The sequence below is a fragment of the Typopeltis vanoorti genome, chromosome 18, assembly GCF_054136105.1.
Source record: "Typopeltis vanoorti isolate ZY-2024b chromosome 18, IOZ_Tvanoo_1.0, whole genome shotgun sequence".
Taxonomy (NCBI): Eukaryota; Metazoa; Arthropoda; class Arachnida; order Uropygi; family Thelyphonidae; genus Typopeltis; species Typopeltis vanoorti.
In genome coordinates this window covers 77,104,075-77,125,677 of record NC_143566.1, presented here as the reverse complement: position 1 = coordinate 77,125,677, position 21,603 = coordinate 77,104,075, and the positions used below count along the sequence as shown (strand labels likewise).

Genomic DNA, 21,603 nt, shown 5'->3' with positions numbered 1-21,603 from the left:
GTATTATTTTCGACAACACTAGATCCACTTGGATTATCGTCTGTCTTGCGTTTCAACGATCCACAGTTTAACCACCGATCCATATCTAAATAAAATCGTGAACAAATTGAAAATCAGAAGTTTCGTTGTGAACTCGATTATTTGACCAAAAGCAGAAAAACGGAATATTAAACTGAGAAAAACACTTGTATAATATTATAAAATTTATTTATAATATAAATTATATTATAAATCTCAAACTCAATATTATTATTATTATTCCGGGCAACTTCAAGGAGTCTATAGGCTCATCGAGGGAGGCTCTAACATCATGTCAAGAACAACTATTCGACATTCACACAGTATTATCTATCATACCTCGCCTTGAACTCATTCATGGTAGCACCCACAACAGACTCTGGTAACTTATTCCACCCATTCACCACTCTCCAAGTAAAAAACCTAGCTCTAACACGCCTGCTAACCACATTCTTGCCCAGCTTCCATGTATGGCCCCTAGTCCTCCCACCACCAGTCCTATTCTTAAAAATATCTTCTTGATTAATCTTATAGAAACCCATCAGTATTTTGAATGTCTCAATCATATCACCTCTTTTCCGCCTATCGACCAATTTTTGACCATATCACAGCCCTTACATGGAAATTAAACAACACATCTAGAATGCATACAATTTCTGGATCAACAGAATAAACCTATTATTATTTATATAAGTACGAAGATCTAATAGCACGTTATTAATTTCATCATCATACATATCAAGGATTTAGGCCTAGTATGGCCTGTTCCGGCCTTAGAAGTCATCGTTGAATCGTTTAAGAGGACGTCCTGGTTTTCTTTTTCCTAATGGCTTGTACTTTAAGGCTTGTTTTGGTAATCTTTTTGTTTTCATTCTTTGAACGTGTTCCATCCATCTATGTTTATATTTTTTAATTTTTTCAATTACTGGTTCTTGGTTTAGTTCTTTCATAATATCTTCGTTTCTTTTGTGATCAAATAGGGTATACTTTGCAGTTTTTCTCATAAACTTCATTTCTGCTGTTGTTAATCTTTGTTTGCCTTTTTGTTTTATTGTCCAGATTTCGCTTCCATACATTAAGACCGGTAGGGCTAATGTATTGTATACTTTTAGCCTGGTTTGTTTTTGAACTAGGTTTGGTTTAAATATAGAGTTAATTACTCCTGTTATTTTTAAATATTTTGCAATTTTTATGTTTATATCTTTTTCATTTTCATAAGTGATCATACATCCTAGGTAGTTAAATGAATTCATTCTAAGATCTTGTTATCTAATACTATTTTAGTTCTTGCTGGATTTTGTCCTTTAAAGGCCAAGTTTTTGATTTTTCCGTTGATATTATCATACCATAATCTTTGGATATCTCATTTAGATTTAAAATAGCTTTCTGTAAGTTATCTTCAGAATTTGTAATTATTATTTGGTCGTCTGCAAAGAGGAGAGTGTTTAAGTTAACTGTAGGTGAAAGTTTAATTCCTTGATGTAAATTTTTACTCCATTTTATTATTATTTCATTTAAGTAGATATTAAAAAGAGTTGCTGAGAGGGGACATCCCTGTCGGACCCCTTGGTTTATCTCTCTTGTATATGATAGCTCATGATTTAATCTTATTTGTATTTGATTATTTTCATATATACTTGTGACAGCTTTTAGGATATTATTTGATATTTGTCTTTCTTTTAATATGTTAAATAATATGTTTCTTTTAACTTTGTCAAATGCTTTTTCAAAGTCAATAAATGCAATATGTGTTTCTAAATTATATTCTCTTCTTTTATTAATTATTAATTTAACTCAATTAAATCTCTTGGTAGAAGCCACTGGTAATCCAAGTGAAAGATATTAAATAAAGATTAAATTTAAATGTTTTTCGGATATCAACTTCCCAAATATGAGAGATGACATGGAATTAAGTTTATTAAGATTAGCTGAAGCAGAACAGGATTCTTGAATTATCAAATTTTAAAAAAGGCAATTTATTTATTTGGCATATGATGATATAATAGACATGAGGTTCATAAAGAGAAGTATGACATCTTATGAAACCAATATCTTTATATTGGTTTCATAAGTTATATGTAATATCTATTGGTTATATGTAATTTTTGTCTGTAAATTGTGTGTATTCTCTGGCTAAATTGAGCCTATATTATCATCGGAATAGATAATTCTGATGATAATATAGGCTCAATCATCAAATAAGAGATGATCTGTTTAACCACCATACTGGCCTTGACGTGTATATACATCCATAATTACATGGATGCAAAGTATCTATTGAATATTTTAGATATTGTTTGGATATGAATCATATATTTTTGATATATTTTATCCATGTGACTATTTGAGTGGTTAAATGGCTACAAAATATCTGCTATTAATGGAATGCTTAATAATTATCTAAGCAGCCATACAAAATCAAAACAGGACAGTCATTCCACATGTTAAATATATTTATGAAAAAAAAAAAAAATTCAGTATTCAAGGCCTTCTCTCCTGTTCCATATTCTATTTTTTTTTTACTTACAAGTTATACCTTCGTCTCTTCCTAGCAGCATATTGCATTCCTTGTTCATGTGACCTCAACTACTATGACCAAAGTGGGCATTCAGCTGATGTTAGACCTCAACAGGTGGAAACACCCAATTCTGTCAGCTTGTTATGTTGGGATTAGGTGACTAGACATTAATACAGTTCATTTTAAATTTATAATTTTATTCAAAATAATTTCTAGAGATTTTCTTCATCAAACGATCACAATAATCTCTCATATCTGGGAAGTAGTTATATGAAAATCAAATATTTCAATTTAGAATACCTCTATCATTATTATTTAGCAAACAAAAAAGTTGCTATCTCCTAAACATGATTCGTTAAATGATTCAAATTATGTTAATTATTATTATTATTATTATTCAGGCCTCCATGGAGGCAAAAGACTCATCGTGGGAGGTCCTTCCTAAGAACATAAAGTCAAGACTCATTGTCAATCATTAAGTTAATTTCTCTAGTGTCCCTACTGAAAGATCGAGACACTTTTCCTCAAAATGCCTGTTATCTGTAAAAATCATCTGTAATGATGTTACAGACACATAAGCTTAGAAAACAATCTCAGTAGAAGTAGTTCAATGTCATTTTTGGACATGGGTGAGTATGACTGCAACTTGTACTCAAAATATAAAACAAAGTTTTTTATTGTTAGAGTAATCCTTAGTTCAAGATTGATTTGAGAAAGCTGTCTTCTTGCATAAGATGTATTCATTATTGACAGTAAAAGGTTTGTGTTTTTGAAAGTAAGAAAGTGTGCTGGAAGAATTTCAAAAATAATTGCTAGAAGTACAGGTCATCTCAAAAGCAAGAGAGCAAAGTGGCGAACATACAACAAAGTGGCGAACCGACAACATGCAAAATGGTTGTAATGAGAGAGAGAGAGAGATGGGTGCTTACATGCAGTCTTTTACAGGACAGAGTGAATTCAAGTAACTGTAGTGTCCAGTGAGTTGTATAACAGAGGAGAAAACATTACAGCGGTTCCATGATAAGACGTATATACTTGATAAGATCATCACGAAACTATATTTTCCAGACACATAAAAGAGGATGTTAGTGAAGCTGTTAGAAAGCAAAGAATGACTAGACTAGATATACTGGATTTCTGGTAACTGAAACTAAATGGTTCCATATTAGGAGTATAAGTTATTAATGCATCCAAGAAAGGAAGATAACTAATTGCTTATTTTTTCAATAGAAAAACAGCCGTACATGGAATTCACTTTGTTTAAAATGGCTGCACTGCATAGTTCAGAAAGCCTGGACAGAGGGACGAATTCCTGATGATTGGAGTAGAGCTCTCATAGTACCCATATATAAAAAGGGAAATAAAACTGAATGTGAGAATTACAGGGGTATTTCCCTACTGAGTGTTCCTGGCAAGATCTATGCAAGTATACTTGAGAAACGGTTGAGAAGAATTGTGGAAGAAAAGCTGGGTGAAGAACAAGCTGGGTTCAGGCCAAATAGAGGCTGTCAGGATCAGATCTTCACTTTACGACAAATAGTCGAGAAAGCATGGGAATATAACAAAGATCTGTATTTAAGTTTTGTCGATTTGGAAAAGGCATATGACAAGGTGCCAAGAGAGAAGCTATTCAATACACTGCAGTTATATGGTATCAATGGGGCATTATATGAAGCAATACTTAGTGTTTATTTGAGTTGTAAGTCAGCAGTTAGAATTGAAGGAAGTACAGGAAGATGGTTTAATGCTAAATCTGGTGTGAGACAAGGATGTACATTATCCCCTCTGTTATTCATTATCTATATGGATCACATTATGAAGGAAAGTGGTATTAAACATGATATCAAAATTGGAGATGTTAATGTCAGCTCTTTGCTTTATGCGGATGATGTTATACTTCTAAATAAATCCACTACAAGTCTGCAAGATTCTCTGACTAAATTGAATAACTGTTGTAATAGATATGGTATGAAGGTCAGCAATAAAAAAACAAAGACAATGAAAATAGGCAGAATCATTGAAAATGTCAACTGTGTTGTGAATGGAGAACCTGTGGAACAAGTAAAACATTTCAGCTACTTAGGCACGATTTTTACTGAAGATGGTAAATTAAATATAGAAATAGACAACAGAATCAGCAAAGCTGGTATGGTGGGAAGTCAATTCAATAAATTCATATGGAATAAGAGAGAAATTAGTCAGAACACTAAATTAGCTGTATACAAGACAGTGTTCAAACCAGTTTTAACTTATGGATCTGAGAACTGGGTCAGAAGTAAAACACTTGACCAAAGACTAGAGACTGCAGATATGAGAATCCTGAGAAAGATTAGAGGCATGAACAGATGGCATCAATGGCAATATCATATTGCCTGGCAGAGAACAAGTGTTCTCTGCCAGGAAAACGACCCAGAGGAAGACCAAGATATAGGTGGATTGATACAGTACAAAGTGCCTTAGATGATAGAAATATAAGATCTGATAATGTTGGAGTCTTGACAAGTAACAGACTGATTTGGAGGAAAATTGTAGATAGGAAGTTAGTAATGATGTAATTTTCTCATGTAGTACTATCATATCCTGTACACCCCTTGAGGGTAATGGCAGGAATTTGATGATGATGATAAAATTTGTAATAATTACACCAGACTGCAAAGATGTCTACAAAGGAAAGGAAGTGATTATGTGAGGCAGTGGGAATATAGTAATAAAGAGCTAATTTTCCAAATTTTCATGAAGTAATCTGCTGATTTACAGAGATAAGTGACCATCCATTCAAGTCATCTACAGTAGTTACATCTTGTTTTCCAAAGGTTCTTAATCCCTCCACTTGGAAAAATAAGAAATATGTTTTGATGTTCTCAGCATACTCTCTCACTTTGAAGATGGTGGTAAAATATAAAAGGCAATCAATTTTAACTGTTGAATGTCATAAACTATTATTTATATGTTGATGTTTCTGCCATGTCCACTAAACAGTAATCATTCAGGATCATCATGGAATCATGAAACTTATTACAGGAAGTCTGTTTTAAAAAACACAATCCAAATGTCTCCATAATGCAACTAGAAGAACAACAGGACATTGCACCCATTCATTGGAAAAGACCTGAGTTCAATTCTCTTTGTGATGAATCTTTATATGGACTTTTTTTCAATTCAGGGTGAGTTAGCTCACCCTCAATTGAAATATATGTAGATAGCAGAGATTTTTCTCCAGGATACTTGGGTTTTTCATTCACATACAGGCAAATTGGACAAAAGTGCATACACAATTTACACACAAAAAAATACTATTTGGTGGTGGTGAGCAGTAGATGACAGTGTGTGTTAATGGTAGCAGTAGTAGTGCTGTTGAATGTATGTAGCTGAAGAATTAAGTAGTGGAGGTGGTGAGCTGTATGTAGTCAGAGGATTAAGTAGTAGGGAAGATGGTGAGATGTGTGTGTATTGTGGAGTAGAGTACCCTCCTGTGATGAGTCCTTGGAGGTGTCATGTAATAATAATAATATTAATGCTCATACCACTCTCTCCATATAAATAACTACTTTTCAATCTCTTACTAACTGCTTCCTTTTGCAACTTTCAGGGATGATCCCTTGTCTCTCAAAGTTGTTCTCCAGTATGAAGTTTTGTTTTGACAATTAAGTACAGTCAATTCTCATTATAACACGCACGCACACACACACACACACACACACACACACACACACACACACACACACACACACACACACACACACACACACACACACACACAGGGACCACAGAAATGGTTTGTTATAATGAATAGTAAATTTCTTGCAGCATAGCACTGTATATGTAGTTGGTTGGGACTTTTCTTCAGTAGTTTGTTACAGTGATGTTTGCTGTAAGTGAGAGATGACTGTATTACAACTAAGTGACTGATATGCTAGACAAGGAGAAGGGCATGGGACTTTGAGTATAAAGAGATATTTAAAGCTTTTATTAAGATTTTTGACAGACTGTCACATGATGAGTTTGCATTTCAGTTAAGGCAGACAGCAATGGATAATGGATATGCGACTTAGAAAGGATACTGGATAGCTGACAGATCTCAATAAATTATGATAGAAACAGCATTGCAGAAGAGAGAGGTGACTAATGGTGTACTTAGGGATCCTATTTTACAGTGTGTTCAATTTTGTTCTATTTTACATACAGATTTTTTGTTTAACTTGGCTATTAATAATATGGGGAGAGCTTCAGTGGGATATCCTGTTGCCTGTGTGAAGTTGTAAAGAACAATGATGGGTGAAGTTGATAGCACAGCCTTGCAAGAGGATTTGCAGTTTATGTTTATGGAAACAATAACTGGAAACTTTGTGTTCACACAGAAATAACTTTTTTTTTGACAACTTCTGCAGGAACAAAGTGTTTCTCAAAATTATGAAAACAATGTTTGCAAACACACAGGAATGTTACCAATACCTTTTTATTTGTTATAAAACTGGGACATTAGGTTTTATTTCAGTTCAGAAGAATCTGCTCCAACATCAAGTTGCAGATATTATGTACCGAGTGCAATTTTTCATGTTATATATTTCTCACTGTTCAAGTTCCACAAATTCCGATCAATCACTTGACCATTTCAGCTTTGGCTTTTTTTTTATGTGACTCCAATCATAAAAGCATTAAGCCTTTAGTACTATTAGTACTGTGAATGGACTAAGGGTGATAATCTGCTTCAGAGAACAAACATGGATTTTTGCCAAGCCACTTTATGCCTCTCCAGTAAGCATGTAGCAGTCTGTGGGTTAGAGAGAGAGAGATGTTATTACACCATTCTGCTTGGCGAACTAGGCTGAGAAATAATATTCAATTTAAATAAGACCGCAAACAAGTAAAAAGTGAAATTAACAAAGTACACCTGAAGAAAGACTTCTTACAAAATGCTTACCTGTGTTCCCTATTTTACTTTCATCTTCAGCACTTCCACTGGAAATGCAACAAATAGCAATTTTATTTCTCTTAACATTAATTTATTTCTGTGGAGCATAGTGCCCTCCAGCAATGAGTCCTTGGACTCTTTGGAGGACTTCATGTCGTTATATCATGATAATAATGACATGAAGGAACTTACAGAAACATACATCCTACTGTTTTGAAAAAAAGTTGCTAGAACAAAAATTTCCTGCATACTGCACTAGTGTAGACAAGGCTTGGGAAGGTGAGAATTCATGGAGAGGTAATGAAAGTTGGAAAGAAGAGGACAATATATCCAGGAGGTGATAGCAAACAAGGAGCTGAAATTTGGAGTTAACATTAAAATTGTAATGACAACATAACAGATGATGTCAATAATAAGGATATTAATCAACAGAAATAAAGATGTTACTATTCCATTCAACAAGGACTTAATCAGGCTCCATTTGAACTATCATGTATATTTTGTTGATAAGATCGTTTCAGGAGCAAAGAGTCTAGAAAGGAGTGATTAACAGCATCTGAAATATTGGTTATGAGGACAAACTGTCACAATTTGAAGAAGTTGTAACTAGCAGTATAACGTGCACTGTAATAATGAGGACTCTACAACGAGTCTTTCAACTCCATAGAAGTCAGATGATGATGATGATATAATCATTTACTTATTATTGTATACTTATAATTTATTTCATCTTATTTTCTTTTCCTGTTAGGCTCAATGGCCAAGTAACTTGGCTTATTAGAAAGAAACCTGATTTGCTTATGATAGGGTAATTAATTTTATCTGTATTGTGTGCTATTGCTGAAAATTAGCCTCTTTTACAAGATGGAAAACCTGAGTTTCTGGAAGGAAAAACCCTGTCAACTCCATATAAGACTTCATCTGATCGTGAGTTAACCAAAATCCTGATAAAGGTTCTTCATGTCCTATATAGGTTTTCCAACCAAAGGGTTTAGTCTATACTAGTTGAGCTAGGAAGGCTCTAATGTACTATTTCATTTAATAATTTAATTGTTTTCTGATTGGCCAAGTGGAAACTTGCTCTTCAACTAACAGGCTGCAGATATGAATTCCATTGTGGGTATAGATGTTTGTAAATATCTTCGAAATGTTTTATATTTAGTCTCTAAAGCAAGATGTTCATGATTCATCACATCATCATCATAGTTTATTCACAATATGATACAATACAAAAAGGGAAAAGAGATTTATATTAAAAATTAAATATTGCAAATTATGGTCTTCCAAGTCTCTCTATTTTGAGCTAACTGGTAAATGTCAGATGGAGCTTTACAGTTCAACCTACTGATGGTTTCACATATGTATTGCCAAAATTGTTTGCATAGTCTTCCTCTATTGCAACTGACATCTTCTGGTTTGTACAGGATGAGGGATTCCAAAAAGGGTGAGACTTCAGGATGTCTGAGTTGGTGTCCCAGCCATTTAGTTGTAGTTTTTTTGACTATATTGACAAGTGGTTCTTGCTTAGCCAGATTGATTTAGCACAGCAGAGTTAGTGATGGTCTATCCAAGGATCAGTCTGAGACATGTAGTTCCAAAGGAATTAATTAGATCTGTAGTTTTTTTGGTGCTTATTGTCCAGGTTCGAGAATTATACAAGAAGATAGATCTACTGGTTGCATGGTAGAGTCTTAATTTTGTCTTTAATGATACAAATGATGATTTCCAGATGGGACGGAGTTTGTTATGGAAGACTAGAGCCAGCTGTTTATGTTTTCTAACATCGTTTTCTGTATTGCTGATGTACGATCCAAGGTATTGAAATTCTTTACTCTTTCTAAGGGTTTATTGTTGATATGAACTAAAAATTAAAACTTTATACTTTATATCAAAGTAAGATGACGCCTGCCGAAATGGCTCACATCCCCATTACTCCCATGCTGACTTTTTCCCTTAAATCTCTCCTCTTCCCCAAAAAAATAATTTTTATCCTCAGATCCTTCTCTCACTCCCTCTCCCAAACGCTCTCTCTATCTGCCCTTAATAATAATAATAACATTACATAAATAAAAAACCTGGGTTTTTTCCAAATAATTCTCCCACATTACTTTATTCCCCCCCCCTTCCTTTAACAACTTAACAGCAGATGAAGGCACTTCGCCAAAATAAGGAGACAGAACACAACATCTAAAGAAGGCATGTTCAAATTTTCATCCTATATCATTCTTCATATATTAGTTTTGTAACACTTCAGTAATGCCCTAAATAATGTTTATGGCTAAAGGGCCAATGACATTGTAAAAAAAAAAAGAAAAAAAAGTGGCACTCCTAAACAAAAGTAGGCTATATTAACCATTAAAATAATAGTTTATTTCAGAGGGGTAACATGGGAATTTTCCCAGAAATAATACCTAAAAAGTTTTCATAACCTATTAAGAATACTTTGGACTTTTGGATGTTGATCTGCAGACCAATAAGGTTAGCCTGTGCCTTTAGTAGACTGAGATGTTTTTGTGCATTTATTGGCTCTGTATCAATAAGTACAACATCGTCAGCAAAGCTAAGATCAGTTATTTGCATGGTGTGGGTGGATGTTCTGATGTTAAAACCAAGATCTTCTATGTTGATGGTCTGGAAGATGTAGTCCAAGCATACTAAGAACAAATAAGGTGCTAGTACATCACCTTGTAGGACTCCTGTTGTCACTGGAAAGGATTCGGATGTTTCTGTTTCAAAGATTACTGTAGCATTGTAATCTTTATAAGGTGCTGAGATTGCTTGTATGATTTTTGAGGGTACTTTGTTATGAACTGTAGTTGATAGCAAAGTAATACCTGTGTAGTAATCCATTCTATTAATACTGCCCTTTTTGGGTACAGGTACAATAAAACCTTGTTTCGATTGATCCAGTGTTCAAAGCTTTATTCATTATGGGAAAGAAATTGGAATATGTATTATACCCAGCATTTTTGTAAGCTTCTGCTCTGATTCTCAATCCCTGGGGACTTTCCTGCTTTGGTTTGATCTACGTTCATGATTTTACATAAAAAAAAACATTAGTTAACCCATAGCACTAATATATTATAAGTTTCCAACCTTCTGCGGATGGGAGTCAAAGAAAAAAAAAAGCACTTTTATATATAAAAAAAAATACACAACATAATACCACTCGATGTGCAAACCCATGGGCACATGAATATTTTTAGTATATAAAGAACTGATTAAAGCACCTATGTCACAAAGTCAATAGCAAACGCATTCTCTGATTGGAAAGCCTTGTTCAAATCCTATTTCAGATGTAAAAAATATTTATCTTTCAAGCTGAAGAGTTTTTCTGAAAACATTACAGACATTATTCTGACACCTGTCAATGTAAACAATACAAACTACTCACATGTGATCAAGAAAAATACAGCAATCTCTTGATTAATGTGCTCCCGATTAGTGCGTCATTTTTTTTTGATACCCAAATTCAATTAGTGCACCTATTTTACAGATTTTAAAAATTTTCGATCTATGCATTTTTTATGGCTAACTATTTTAAAAAAATCACTCACCAGAGTGAAATAATTTAGTTACTGATTTGAATTTTACAGTTATTTTTTAATGACACACTACACTATTTCCATGTACAATTGTTTTCTGTACTTTTTTATTTTAAATTATTTTCCTAACCTTTAATCATGAATAAAAGAATTAGTGAGCAAAAAACAGAAGTGTGAAAATGATTAAGTAATCTGAATGGAAGAAAAACTTGAAATAATAAAGAAAAATGAACAAGGAGAGTCCAGAGAAAAGATAGGACAAGAACACAAAAATGGGTGAATCAACTGCTGAATACAATGAGAAAGGTAAGGCTGCTTGAAGTTCATCATGCATGCACTAAAAATTAAAGTATTATAATGATTGAATTAGAGAGACTTCTTTTTTACATGGATCAAAGATTGTAACCAAAAATGGATCCAGCTAAACACTGGCTTTATTAAATCAAAAACATTGTCTCTTTGAAACCTGGAAAGAAAGGACTATCAATGATAGAAAAGAAGAAGAATTCCACGTTAATGCTAGGTGATTTGAGCGTTTCAAAAAGAGAAATAGCCGACATAATGTTCTAATCACAGGTGAAGCTGCAAGTGCAGATAAGGAGATATCCAGAGATTTTGAAGAAAATTGTGTAAGAAGGGGACTATTGTGATCAACAAATATTTAATGTCGACGAAACCAGCCTTTTTATGGAAGCGAATGCCTTCCAAGACTTTTCTAGCCAAATCAGAGAAATCTCAGCCTGGTTATAAAGTCGCAAAGTCGAATGAAATCACTGCTAGGAATATGTGAGCCATCTGGAAGCACATTCTTCCACATTGTGCAAATGATTTTAGAGTCTTTTCAAATGAATCTAGGCTAATTAAATCTCATTCTGAGAAGTTGAGTGATGTTTCACCAAGCACCTCAATTGCACAGCTTATAATTGCTTTTGAATTATGTCTCCACCAATCTTGTACACTTTCTAGTCCATCTGAAATCCTCTCTAACACCTTCTCCCTAAAACGGTTCCTCACACTCTCTTCTTTTAAGCGAAACCACTCAATTGTCTTCCTCCCATGGCTTCCAAAGGTTCGTATCTTCGACTTTAATTTAAAGTCTGCACACAGCAGCCAGTGTTGCCATGCCACTTGATCTGTTGGGATTATCTTACAATTTGTTACTGCCTTAAGATGTTTTCTTCTAGTCAAAATGTAAACTGTTGTTGCCACTTCTAAATGTTATCAAATGCTCTTCCCTCTTACAGAAAAAGGAGTTCACAATTGCCAGATCAAACGCTACTGCAAAGTCCAAAATCCTCTCTCCTTCCTGGTTCATCATTCCCACTCCATGGCCACCATGCACCCTTTCACAGTCCCTATTCTGTCTCCCTATGTCCGTTCACATCTCCTCCAACAATCACCATCTTGTTTTCTTACAGTTCCCTCATTTCTTCATCTAGCATGTTCCAGAATTCATCTTTCTCTTCTGCTGTACAGCAACTTGTGGGGCATATACACATAAGATGACCAGTTGCTCTTCTCCAAGACCCAGTTTCATTCGCATGATCCTGTTGTTCCTCCTACCCACTTCCAGTACTTTGCCCTTCATTCTGCCACACAACACAATTCCGACACCATTTCTTCCCTCTTTATTCGCTCCAGAGTAGAACAATTTATACCCATCTCCTGGTTTCTTTGCCTTTTCATCCTTCCATCTTGTCTCCTGCATGCATAAAATGTCCAACTTCCTCATCATGTCTGCCACCTCTCTTCCCCTTCCAGTCATGCTTCCAACATTCTCTCCACTTACTGGGCTCACTTCTTTAACTGCACAGGCCCTTGATGCGGTAGCCCTTGTCCACTTCTTGCAGCTGTAGGGCGATGTGGCTGTGCATCTCTTAAGGGGTATGCCCTAGTCCTTGTACCACTTTCTTTTTGACTCATTTGATCATTGCTAGAGCTGGCAGTGAAGTTTTACGACCGGATGCCCTTCCTGACGTCAATCTTTACCATTTATCCGGGCTTGGGACCAGCACCTATTGGGGCTAGCTTGCCCCTTCGGTGGCTGCAATAGGGGAAATGACATAGCAAGATAGGAAAAATTCACCCCTAGCCCTTGAATGCTCTAATAGCATTGGAGGTAAGGAGCAAGAAGAGAAGAAAGAAGGGGGAGGGACCAGTCTGAAGATAATATAACACATGTATATTATATGAAGTAAGGCATGGTCCAGCATCAGGTACCTCGGGTTTGCCATGCCCGTACTCACTAAAGTGATTAAATTAATAATATTAAAAATAGCAAATCAATACCACATGCTCCATAAATGCAATATCCTTTTTCAAGAATACTAATTTCAACAACTGAACTGAAATTTAACCTTTTAGATTCAATATTTTTCTTACTTTTCTTTGTTTTATATTCTGTTGAGGCATATATAAACAACCAAAAAATTAGCGGGAGAAAATCAGGCTACAAGCAGTAAGAAAAAGCAGAAAATATTTCCATATTTTCTGAAAAAAAGAATAGATACAGAAAAGTAAAAACAACCCTCTGATTAAATATTTATTAAAAATTTGTTAAAAAATGATTCTTTCATCTAAAACTGATGAAAATCTGATGAACTATGAGTTTTTACTTATTTATCCTGATTTATTCCTGCATCTATTATAGGCAAAACATGACATAAGAAGCATAGTATACTGTCATATGTAAACATCATATAATTGCCTTACCTCTGATAAAAGTATCTAATCCTAACTGGTTCTCTAGTTCTTCTCTTATTTGTTCCAGGTAACCAAAGATACTAGTATCGTCCACAAATGTTCCATCATCTAAAAAGTGCAGATAAAAAAACTTTCTTAACAAAATATGAAGACCATTACTAAATTACTAAAGAAAGAAAGAACCAAAAGGCGTTTCATTTCAGTGATGTAAAATTAAGATACTATTATCATCCACTAATGTCTCATCATCTAAAAAGCGCAGATAAAAAAATGTTGTTAACAAAATATGAAGAGCCATTACTAAATAACTAAAGAAAGAGTCAAAAGGCTTTATTTGGGTGATGCAAAATTACATAGGCAAAGTGGATATTAAATCCAACATTATTTCAAAGCCAAATGTTTGTAGAAACTATGAAAGTTTCATAAGTTGACTCAAGAGCTTACAAGAATACAATCCTCGGCATCACAGAGTTGCTTGCTTAGCTTGGACTGCTTAAAAGACATGGGTGCTGCTCAAGTGTCCGTATATTCACTTTTATTAGTCCATTTTGATAAATGTTTCACTGACCTGACAGCTGTTTTGAAAGTAAATGGATGCTTGGGCAGCACCCATGTTTTTTAAGTAGTCCAAGCTAAGGCAACTCAGGGATGCCGAGGATTGTATTCTCGCAATTTCTCGAGTCAACTTATGAAACTTTCATAGTTTCTACAAACATTCAGCTTTGAAATAATGTTAGATTTAATATCCACTTTTCCCTGAACTGTTCAAAGGATATATGTAATGAAGAACCATATTTAAGAACAGTAGACTTATGAATATTTGTGAAATTTTTACATGGTACATTATTTTTGTTGGCCAGTGTGAAACTGCTACCACGTAGGTGATTGCAAGTCTCAGGCAACTTGAAAAAAGCTTCATGTTTGTTCTTCAGAGAAGGATTTCTAGATTATTGCCCCTTAACCTATCCATGGTACTAAATATATAATATATATTATATATATTTAGTACCTATGTATACTAACACTTTTTTGTGATCCCCAGACAACAGTTGTCTGAAGTGTAGGACAGGAGATCTAGTTGACTAAAGATATAAGGCCTCCATAAACAATACAATGGTTGGGATAGTAAGATTTAGTAAATTCAGATAGTAAATTCAGGAAGGTGTGGAGGAGACTCATAATAAACAGTGACCCCACTTAAGTGGGAGAAGCTGCAGAAGAAGAAGAAGAAGTAAATTCAGATAGTAAGATGAAATATAAGTTTTTCAAACTGTTTCAATTGTTACATGAAGATATTCTTCAGTCCACATATGCTCATTATAACATTATTTACTACATCATTCATTGGTGAATAAAGTCTATCTGCAATATTGCTTTTTTCTGGCGTAACACACCGGAACGGTGTTCCGGCACCTATTTTTTTTTAGTTTTTCAAAAGTAATTTTTGAAATAATGTTCGAGCGTACATAACGCGCATGCACACGCCATTAGCATCTATGTTTGTGGCTGTATGGATGTATGATTGACTAACATTCGGAGAGGCGGAAATTAGAAATTTGCCAATCAGACCGCAACTAAATGAAAGAGAAATGATTCGTGGATTCCGTGAATACATTCTCGATAAGGCATAGCCAGAAAAACTGCTGCATTTAGTACATGCTCTGAATACCATTCCCATTTCATCAAGTGAATGTGAACGCAGATTTTCGCAGATGAATTTAATTATCACCCCAACAAGAGCTTCGTTGAAGACTAAAACAGTTTCGGCACTTTTATTCATCAAACTCGTTAGACCACCTTTAAGACTTTTTGATCCTTCAAAGTATGGTGATCTGCAGTTACTTAGAGGACGACATTCGCCTTGGATATTAAGAGCAAAGAAAGGAGTCGAGATGATTTGTTCGAAGAGAATTGGACAAAACTTTGGAAAATACTATGAACTTCTCTTAATTATATAATGTTTTTACAAATTTATTTTTACTTTTATATCTGACAAAAGAATTAAACCAAGAACCAGTAATAGAAAAAATTAAAAAATATAAACATAAATGGATCGAACATGTTCAAAGAATGAAAATAGAAAGATTACCAAAACAAGCCTTAAAGTACAAGCCATTAGGAAAAAAAAAACCAGGACATCCTCTTAAACGACTTCTAAGGCTGTAACAGGCCATGCTAGGCCTAAATCCTTGATACGCATGATGATGATGATGATGATGACTTTTATATCTGGTCTTTGGTTGTATATTTTAATTTGTTTGTTTAATTTTACATTTGATCATGTCTAAAATAAAAAATACTGAAGATAAATTATATTTAATTCATTTATGTGACTCCGTGACAGCAACAGCTGCTTTATATTTCATTTAAATTAAGATTTGAATATCATTTTTTTTAATAAAAAGCTGAACAAGATGTGAGTTCCGGCACCTTTTTTTCTAGAAAAAAAAAAGCACTGTGTGTGTGTGTGTATATATATATATATATATATATATATATACACACACACCAGGATTTGTGAAAATCCAGAAAGAAAAGTTCATTGGTTCACAATAACTTTTCAAGTGTGTTGTACTGCTTGGTAGATATGGATGTAAATACTCTTTACTCAGCATCCTCCAAACAGTTGTTTTTAGGAATTCCAAGGCATGTAGGTATTTGCCAGACACTTGTTACAGTACTATCCTGTACTGTTCAAAGGACTATTTTCAGTTAAAAGCACCTGGGAACATTCCAAATGGAACTGAATCACAAATTGGTCATATTTTCATCAATGGAAAGTGGGTGAGATCAGCTCAAAAACTGCAGAGCTTAAACAGTGGTAGAACTAAATATAATAGTAAGTGCACATATAAAACTTCATCTCAGAGCTTTTAAATCTAAAATAAGAATAACAAATAAAATCACTGGAATGACCTAACTATTCCAACCATGCAAACTCATATAAAGAAGCACTACAAAATAAACTAATGGAAGGTCCAATGCCTGAAGAACCATCTCAGCACTAAGCTTATATTATACAATCCACCCATGATGTAGCAGCAAAAACTCTAGTTGCAAAGACCTTTTTATCTTCTCAAAGGAAATAGGTAACACACCACTGAAGAAGTGATAAAGAAATGCAATGACATTAAGCAGCAATACAAAAATCAGAGGATGCACAATTTACATGCTTAGTTAAAAGAACTAAACGATGAAAGCTTTCTTGTCAAAAATTAGAACTATATTAAAATATATATAGTTTTGAAGTGTGGAAGGACCACCTTGAAAAACTATTAAATAATTCATCAGTGAACTTCACTACAGATGCTTTGCCAAAAATGATCACTCAAAAAGAACTTCCCATTATGTGTAACAGTTTTACAATGCAAGAATTTGAAACTGCACTAAAAACTCAAAAGAAAAAAAACAACACTTGGATTGGTGGTATAACAGCAGAGGCTATTAAAGATGGAAGAAAAGAGCTTTGGAAAGAGCTGTTAAAGCTCTTTTTTCGAAGTTATAATACAGCTCTAGTTACATCCAACATTCCATCAAATTGAGAGAGAGAGGCCTAATAATACCAATATCCAAAAAAGGCAATCTAAACAAATCAGAAAATTACAAAGGAATCACACTACTTCCAGCCACACTGAAAATTTATAACAGGATGCTTCTAAACTAAATTGAACCATATGTAACACCTCTTCTACTCAAGTGGATTTCTTGAAAAACAGAAGCACTGTTGAACACATCTATTGCCTTAGAATGCTGCTAGAAAGAGATAAAAATCTTCCCTTAATCTCAAAGCCTTTGATTCAATCAGTAGACCAAGGATGATCAAACTTCTCAGTCATTATGGCATACCCTTGAAAATAATCAAAGCAATAGCAGAGCAATACCAGAATTATCATGCAAGAGTAATGGTTAATGGAGAGATGATGAGCTTTCCTATTTCTACTGGAGTTCTTCAAGGAAATTCTTTGGCACTATACATTTTTATTATTACTCTTGATTACGTGTTCAGAATAACTCTCAAAGATTCAGCAAGACAAAAATCACATAAGTAGTCTCTGTTTTGCAGATGGATGATATACTGATTGACTAACATTCAGACTGCCCAAAACCACTTAGATAATTTTATTGATTGGATTGGCAGTCAATAGCAGTAAAACTAAAGTCCTATAAAACAGAATAGAAAGAAATATTAGACTTGGTTCCTACATTAGTACTCTAATAGATAGTGAAAAAGAAAGCACAAATTCACTGCTCAATGAGAAGTTAATACCATCAATAGCTTTGGGACAACATGCCTTTAAATAACATTAGGATATACATGGCAAGATCACATTCCTATTACTGTTATTCTCGAAGAAAGCCAGCAATGATTCCTAATAGAAAATATTCAAAAAAGTCAATTGAGATGGTTGGGCCACTTTGACATCCCCCTTCACCCACATTCAGTTCTCTTGCTTGCCACAGGCTAACTAATGGATGCAGAAAAAGAAGAAGACAAAGAAAAAAGACTGGGCAATATGCCAGCAAACTTATTTCTAAAGATGAGACTCAAACCATCTGATATTTAACATTTGGCACAAAACAGAGCAACATAGCTCACTTTCATCCAATAGATTATCTCTATGAGTTTTTGTTATATAAATATTTTTGTAATCATCATCATTTCCCTATTTGTACATGAATAAATGATGATGATTAGTCAAAGGAAATTCAACTGTTATCCAATGATCCAGTTTAGTTCGTGTACGTGTGTGTCTGTGCATGCACGTGCATCTATATACAACAATAAAACCTTGTTGATTTGGGACAAAATATGGTTAGGGAATTATTATCAGTATTCCCTAACCAAGTGATACCATGAAAGGTCAGTTTATTTAATGGTCCTGTAAAATAAGTGATTTTTATCTTTTTTGTGTTGCATGTTTTTTTAATAATAACCATTTTTATACTATACTATTACTGTTTTTTTTCTGTTTATTCTGTATTTGGTGTGCCTGTTAAGTAATGAGATTGATTTTTTACAGGACAGCCCTCTGAATAAAAGTAACAAACGTGTTTATAGTTTTGACTATTAAAGTGTGTTGTAATTGCCGGTTCAACTTTCAAGTTGGGTGATGCAATGGTTTTCGTGTGGCAGCTGTTGAAGTAAGAGTGTGTGAGTAGAGCATGTCAGAAGTTGCATTGTAGAGCAAAAAGAGGTGCGATAAAATTTTACTGTAAATTTGGAAAAACTGCTACAGAAGTGTACCAAGACCTAAAAAAAAGTTTGCATCGATGACTGTGGCCATGTATATGTGTTCTGCTGGTTGTCACCATTTAAAGAGGTGAGGATGAACCATGGTGTGGATGGCCAGTTTCTGCACAGACAAATGAAAAACATGGTGAAAGGTAGGAAAATTGTTGCCCATGACAGGCAAATAACCACTAGGCTACTTACTCACTGTACAGCTTGGTGTTGGTAAGGAAAAGCCAGATTAATCTTAAAAGCAATTTGCAGAAGAGAAAGATTTGTTCGAGGTTTGTGCTGCACACATTGACATACGAACAGAGAGACCACTGGGTTGCATGTTGTCAAAATTTCATCCATGCAGTTGATCAAGATCGTGATGTGTTGCAAAGAATTTCATGATGAAAGTTGGTGTATTCAGTTCGATCCAGAAACGAAACACTAGAGCATGGAATGTCTTCTCCCTGGCAGAAGAAATTCAGGTTGCAAAAATCACACGTCGAGACAATAGTCATTGTTTTTTTTTTTTCAACACTGCTGGAATTATCCACCATGAATTTGTTTCCAAAGGCAGCAATGCAACCACAGTGAACGGTCAGTATTATTTAGGAGTAATGCAAAGTCTGTATGCCCGCATGCAACATGTCAGGAAAGAACTGTTCGACAACAATTGGTTTCTGTTGCATGACAATGTGCACTACTGTGAAGCAGTTTCTGGCTTCAAAGTCGATCTTCATGATTGAACCCCCCCCCCATTCCCCATATTTGGCTCCTGCAGACTTTTTTCTCTTCTCAAAGATGAAGTGTGCCTTGAAAGGGAAGCACTTCAGCAACATTGAAAGTATACAATGTAGTGTGTATTTAATGAGGTTCATGTTCAGGACTTCCACCGTGCCTTTGAACACCTGTATGACAGATGTAAACACTGTGTGGAGTTGGAGAGTGATTATTTTGAACCTGTGTAATTGACAATTCTAAATATAGTTCTTTGTTTTTTGATGAATTAAAGATGCCAAGAAATTATATTCTTGGTTTAATTTTTTATCCAAGTGTAAGCAAACAAAGTTTGCACCTGAAGTATTTTCAGGACTGGGCAACTCACATATATACAGAAGCTAATGACTTCATATTACTTGCCTTAGTATCCCATAATGCAAAGCACATTTCCTTATGGACATGTATAATGCTATGCATTATGGGAAGGGTCGCTACCCAGACTGGTTTCAACCTTTACTGAGGTGTCGTCAGTGGTAGCCAGACCCAGAGGTGATACCAGGGTTGAAGTAAAGCAAAAGTCATATTTTCATGTACGAGTAGCCAAAGAGTGTCACACCTTATTATTAAAATACTTTGGATTAGAGATAGTTGTAGGAAGTTTTTTCACTTGGTTATACTATAAATTAAAGATGCCAAGAAATTATATTCTTGGTTTAATCCTTTACCCAAGTGTAAGCAAACAAAGTTTGCACCTGAAGTATTTTCAGGACTGGTTTTGAACCAACCAGTTCGAAACAGCTGTCCTGTCAGTGAAACCTTATGAAAATGGACCAATAAAAGGTGAATATATAGACGCTTGGGCGTCGTCTATGTCTTCTATATAGTCCATACTCGTAGAAAGGCGTATACGTTGGTTGCACATGATTACTAAATAACTTAAGGAATTCACAACGTATACTGGAATATAAATTAAAATAAACTTTAATATTTATTTTCTATATTTCGGCAATGTCACGTTGCCATCTTCATGGAAACATAAGATTAAGACACATGCAGGCACTAAAAACAGCAAATGAGGTCGAAGCGAGGAAACTACTGTTTTTCCTAAAGTCCTGATGGTGTCCCCTAGCAGGCTATATTAGGTATTCTTGTCGTTGGGCTAAAGTTCTATGAATAGAATCAGCCTCAGCCCTAAGAAATATGCCAAACCTCAACAAATTTGGATGCATGAGACTGCCCCAAATTTGGGATATGTACATCTTGAGAACTTCAGCCCAATGGCCAAGAATACCTAATATAGCTTGCTAGGGGGCACCATCAGGACTTTAGGAAAAACAGTAGTTTCCTTGCTTTGACCTCATTTGCTGTTTTTAGTGCCTGCATGCACATGTCTTAAGCTTACGTTCCCATGAAGATGGCAACGTGACGTTGCTGAAATATAGGAAGTATATATTAAAGTTTATTTTAATTTATATTCCAGTATACGTTGTGAATTCCTTAAGCTATTTAGTAATATATGGTCCATACTAAGGCAACTAGTGAATGCCGGGGAATATATTCCCGTAAGCTCTCTGGTCAATTTACCTTACGAAACTTTCATAGTTTCTACATCCAGCTTTGAAATAATGCTGGAGCTAATATCCATTTTTATTTATATAATGAATATGTATTCCTGATTGCATGCCTGTTGAGTGTTTTTTACCATTATGCTGTCACTGATTGTTTCATTTAGCAATTTTTCAAAGTAATTACTCCATACATCAAGGATATCTTTTTCTCCAGTTTTCATGTCACCTTTATCATTTCTGATTCCTTTTACCGTACTCTTTCCTCCATTTCTAGGCTTTTTCGATAGCCTCCAGAATACTTTCCTGATATTTATTTTCTATGTTCTTAGCAAAGTCTTTCCAAGTTTGTTTAGCTAATTTTACAAACTGCTTCACTTTCTGACATTTGTCTCTATATT

The 21,603-nt window shown here is 34.6% G+C and overlaps 1 protein-coding gene across 1 annotated transcript in view; it reads right to left on the bottom strand.

The window, feature by feature from the left end:
- Positions 1-21,603, bottom strand: part of LOC150096826 (uncharacterized) — an 84,617-nt gene that overhangs the window by 23,657 nt on the left and 39,357 nt on the right. The window contains exon 3 of the mRNA XM_090407842.1: positions 13,706-13,804. Within this exon, the coding sequence (XP_090263968.1) occupies positions 13,706-13,804 (99 nt within the window). The remainder of the gene's footprint in view (positions 1-13,705; positions 13,805-21,603) is intronic.